This window comes from Pundamilia nyererei, unplaced genomic scaffold (assembly GCF_000239375.1).
Source record: "Pundamilia nyererei isolate P.nyererei 1_Seehausen unplaced genomic scaffold, PunNye1.0 scaffold00173, whole genome shotgun sequence".
Classification (NCBI taxonomy): domain Eukaryota; kingdom Metazoa; phylum Chordata; class Actinopteri; order Cichliformes; family Cichlidae; genus Pundamilia; species Pundamilia nyererei.
In genome coordinates, this window is record NW_005187574.1 from 1,251,446 (window position 1) to 1,256,046 (window position 4,601).

The following is a 4,601-nucleotide window of genomic DNA, read 5'->3' on the forward strand; positions in this document are numbered from 1 at the left end:
CACAGCCACCACCAAACAACTGAGTTAGTTTTACATTTTACACATCTGCCAGCATCTGGCCAATCCACCACATTTTATTGTTTATATAGTTACAAAAAAACAAACAAACAAAAAAACATCGGCCCATAAAAACGAAAAATCACCATCGGCCCAAATGCCCAGTATGCCCGATGGCCAGTCCAGCTACGGGTTGAATACTTAAATATTATTTACATTACTTAATGTGTTCATCATCATTACATCTGTTTTCAGCAGCACAAAAACTTGCTCCCTAATTTGAAAGTTTTTCAGGCAGACAGAGCAAAGGTACATTTATCTTATTTGATTTGACCTTTGACAGTACATGAGATTATTTATATAATTTTGCATTTAAGAAAACGTTTTCTTTAAAAGTTTAATTTAAATATGGTACGTACATACAATCAAAAGGTTGAGGGGTTTTTGACAGGTGTTGTATGCAGTTCAACTTTCTCTTTTGAATAGTTACTATTTCTCAGTAATAAGACAAAAGTATTTCTTATCTGATTACTTGATTAAACAGTGGAATAATAAATGGATTACTTGATTACTAAAATAATTGATAGCTGCACCCCCTACTGGTGCTGAGCAAGTGTGGCTTGCTTGTAAGAGTTTTCAGGAGAAAGTCTGTTCATGTAAAGAGAACAGCAGTATGGTTTAGGTTGCATCCGAGCAAACGAGAACAGTTTGTTATGCTGCAGCTACAGGACCTGGGCACTTTGCTGTCACTGACGCTGTGCAACAGGACAGTGACCTCAAGTAAATCAGCAACTCTACTGAGTGGCTGAAAAAGAAAAGAAACAAGGAACTGAAATTGAAATGCTGCGGTTGGATGTTGAGAGAGCGCTGCAGAAACAAATGCCTGGAAATCTCAACAACTGAAGAAACAAAGAGAAGAGTGCAGCAGAATTCCTCCCCAGTGATGACACAGACTGTTAAAGTTGATGCTGCTAAAGGACTTTCTATAAGCCACTGAATCATGAGTTGCACTCAGTTTTTCACAGGAACAAATAAAACTATTTTAATGTGACTTTATATGATTAAAAACATACTTTACATAGTGTGTGTAGTAAGTAACATATGCATGATGCATGATTTTACACTGATAGCCAGAAGGCCACCTATTCTGTGTTTATTTATTGCATATACGTCCAAGCCCAGCTAACCAGCTGGATTTCATGGTTTTGAGGTTTCAGTAGGGGCTCAGCCCATTCACTCCGTCTAACACAAACATATTATATCCTCCTCACTTAGTAAGTCTGAGGGTAGGCTAAACAAACGGCTGCATCAGGAGTTCGTTCCAACAGCGGACCAGGAGTGGCCTACCTCGAACGGCCTGGTCTATTTGTTTAAAGAGAAGAAGAAGTAATAAAATGTCATATATTGTGCATATTTTGTTTGGAAGGGCCAAACTTCCTTCTTTTGGTCCGCGTTTTTAAAAAACCCAGAGGGGTTTTTTGGTGTGTGTGTTCCTAAAACTGACTGGAATGAAATGGGGGTTGATCAAACTTAGAGTGGGTTAGTTTTATTTTCCCTTATCAGTGAGTGAGAGTACCTTAAGGTGACGTGTTGTTGTGATATGTTTTTGTCTTGAGTATAGTTCTTTACTCACAAACTAACTGAGCTGTTTTCAGTCAATGTTGAGGGTGTAAGGTTTGACGTTACTTAATTGTAAGGCAACAAACGTGTAACAGCACCATCATATATGTCAGGAGCCAGACTTGGCTGGCACTCCACAAGGAACCGCTTGCTTGTTAAAGTCTAATCAAAATGTCACGTTACATATTGTTTTCTAAATTAGGACTTTTATCAGCATGAAGCAGAGTCTAAACCGAACCACTGCTTTAGAGCGAAGTCGTTAATAGAAAAAAAGGCGAAATCAATGAAGTTTGAAAATGTCACGTGCAGCCACAGCTCTAGAGGACTGACTGATGTGCTCTTCTCTACAGGCTGTTTTTTCAAGCTTTATGCAACACACTGCACCCATCTACAGTTTTGAAATCAGCTCACATGGATACAGTGGACTCTGAAAATTACCGCAGGAGAATGCAGCGCTGGAACATGACCCACTCCAAAACCAACAGGCTCTCGGCGGGTGCCGACAACGCTGGCCTGGAGCCCAGCTTAGCGTGAGAGCTACGCACATGCAGAGAGTTGCACTTGATACCTCTACTGATGCACAATCTCCCCTGAGAAAAGTATACCTGAAACTGAAGGAAAGGTTTCTGTTAATGTGCCGCACTGAAGTGTACATCACAGCCAGAACAGAAGTTTTGGTTCAGTAAAAGACTTTGACTCCAAAGAACACTGAATATAACTGGCTGCGTTTTGTATGAATGAGAAGTATGCATCTGTGATTTTATGAATAAAGTATGTGAAAGTAATCCATCCATGTGATTCATTCAGCGTCCGTTTAAAAATCACACCCAATGTTTATCTTTATATAATCTTTCTTGAACAAACGCACTGGTGTCGTGCTTGGGACGGGATTGGAGCTCACACACGGTTCATGTGTAAGCTGTGGTGATTTGGCAGAGTGCGAGAATCCGGTGAACCTGTGCGGCACATCATTTGACGTAAGAAGTTAGGTGTGTAGGCAAAAAATGGCACCAAATTTGACCACGGTCTGGAGAAATTACTGACGGCTGCTTTTGCAGCAGAGCGTGAAGCATTTATCTGTCAAGACTTAATACTAGACCGTCCCGTTCTTTTCTTTTCTTATGATGCTCAGCATTCAACAAAGGCTCTAATTAACCTCTGTACTTGAATGACAGTAAGACAAACACTGATCAGTTTCTCAGGTTTGACTGATCAATACCAGCATAACTAAACTAGTAACTATGTCACGGAGGAGCAGGGAGGACTCGGCGCAGACTGAAGTCTCAGAAAAACAGGTTTATTTACACACTCCAGGTGCACTATATACAGGTGAAGGAGAAGGGGGCCAGGGTTCCCAGGGGTGCAGAGAGGGGTCGGAAAAAAGCGTCCAGAGTCTCCAAACCAAGCACGAGAAATCTGCATACAGAGAACAAGAGTTAGCACAGAACTTTCACGGACAGAGCTCAAAACTGGCTGAGGCTAAAGTAGCACTGACGAGCGTTACTCAATAGTCCAGCGGCGAGGTGCTCTCAGTCACTGCCTTAAGTAGCGGGAGCAAACAAGGTGAGGAGCCACAGGTGATTGCCTACAGGTGGTGGAGGCCGGGAGCTCACAACGAGCTCCGCCCAGGCAGCGAGCAGAGAGAGAGGAGAGAGAGAGAAAAGACAAAACATAACATGTAGCCACACAGGGCCAGCCGAGCAGGCACGGGGACCATGACAAACTAACTGGCAAACCAGTGAGGATGAACACGAAATCAATATTTAAACATTTATTCTATTTTTTTCGTCATAGCTTTCAGCTCCTTGTTTTTATGCTTTGGATTATGTTTGTAATGAATCCAACCAGGTTTTCATCTGTCCTGCAGTTTAGACAGAAGCCCTCGTTTAAAATCACAGTATTGATGTAAGTAATGGCTGTGCCACTAAATGAATAGATACACAGCCTGGAAACAGAAAAATAGATTTACATGTTTCAAAACCAAATTTCAAAAACATATTAAAGATTTTTATCGTGAAGACTTGTCTGAACCAAACTGAATTTAACCAGATAAACACACACACACACGCACAAACATAGTAACTTACATATAAAATGATATATAACTTATAAAAATAAAATATAAAACAAGCAAACACAGAAGTCAAAATAAGACGTACATAAAACAATTATTATACTAAATAAGATTAAAAGGCAGATCCAGTTTAAATACGCACTCTCCTCTTCACCTCTCCTGTGCACATTGGATGGATTCAGGTATTTAAAGTTACCTGCCTTCACTACCTCTGCTCCTTGCATCTTCACTGAATGTTTGCCTCTCATTCACATGCATGTATGCTGTCGTGCTTCTGACTCATTCCTCCTCTCTCATACCTCGAGCTTGTCAGACTGTCTTCCTGCTCCCAAATCTCAAGCATCAAGGAGACAGTAAACGTAGGCTTTCTTGCAAGAGGGTGGAATAATCCATGTGTTTCAGTATAATTTAAATCCATTAAATTATGTTAACAACAATTGGATTGTAAAGAAAGCCATAGAAACCATCTTTCTATGGTTTACATTGGATTGTAAAGAAAGAGAGAATATATTCAGTTGGTGGCAGTTCGCTGGGCAAAAATGCTTAGTTGATGCTAAGGGATGGGGAGAATGGACAGTTTGTTTCAAGCCCAAAGGAAGACAACAGCTAACAAATATATGAATATATGAAATGAAAATAGGATATTCAAGACCTTGTATGTGATGACAAAGGTTTTAAATTCAATTCTGGATTTGACAGGGAGCCAGTTCCTCACAGTTTTACTGGAGACTGGAGGAAGATAATGAAGAGGAGTCTCCATTTACATGAACAAAGTCTACAAAGTCAGAGTCTATTATATAGATATGATTCAACCCACTGCAGCACAGTACCATTAATATCTACAACATGCTATAATCACTGTAATAAAACATTATGGTCGACAGTGTCGAACGCTGCGGTCTAGCAGGAC

At 40.4% G+C, this 4,601-nt stretch overlaps 1 protein-coding gene across 1 annotated transcript in view; it reads left to right on the forward strand.

Annotated features, from left to right (window-relative positions):
- atp10d (ATPase phospholipid transporting 10D) overlaps positions 1-2,402 on the forward strand; it is a 47,482-nt gene extending 45,080 nt beyond the window's left edge. Inside the window, exon 23 of the mRNA XM_013914134.1 lies at positions 1,968-2,402. Within this exon, the coding sequence (XP_013769588.1) occupies positions 1,968-2,151 (184 nt within the window). The 3' untranslated portion in view covers positions 2,152-2,402. The remainder of the gene's footprint in view (positions 1-1,967) is intronic.
- The last annotated feature ends 2,199 nt before the right edge of the window (positions 2,403-4,601 follow it).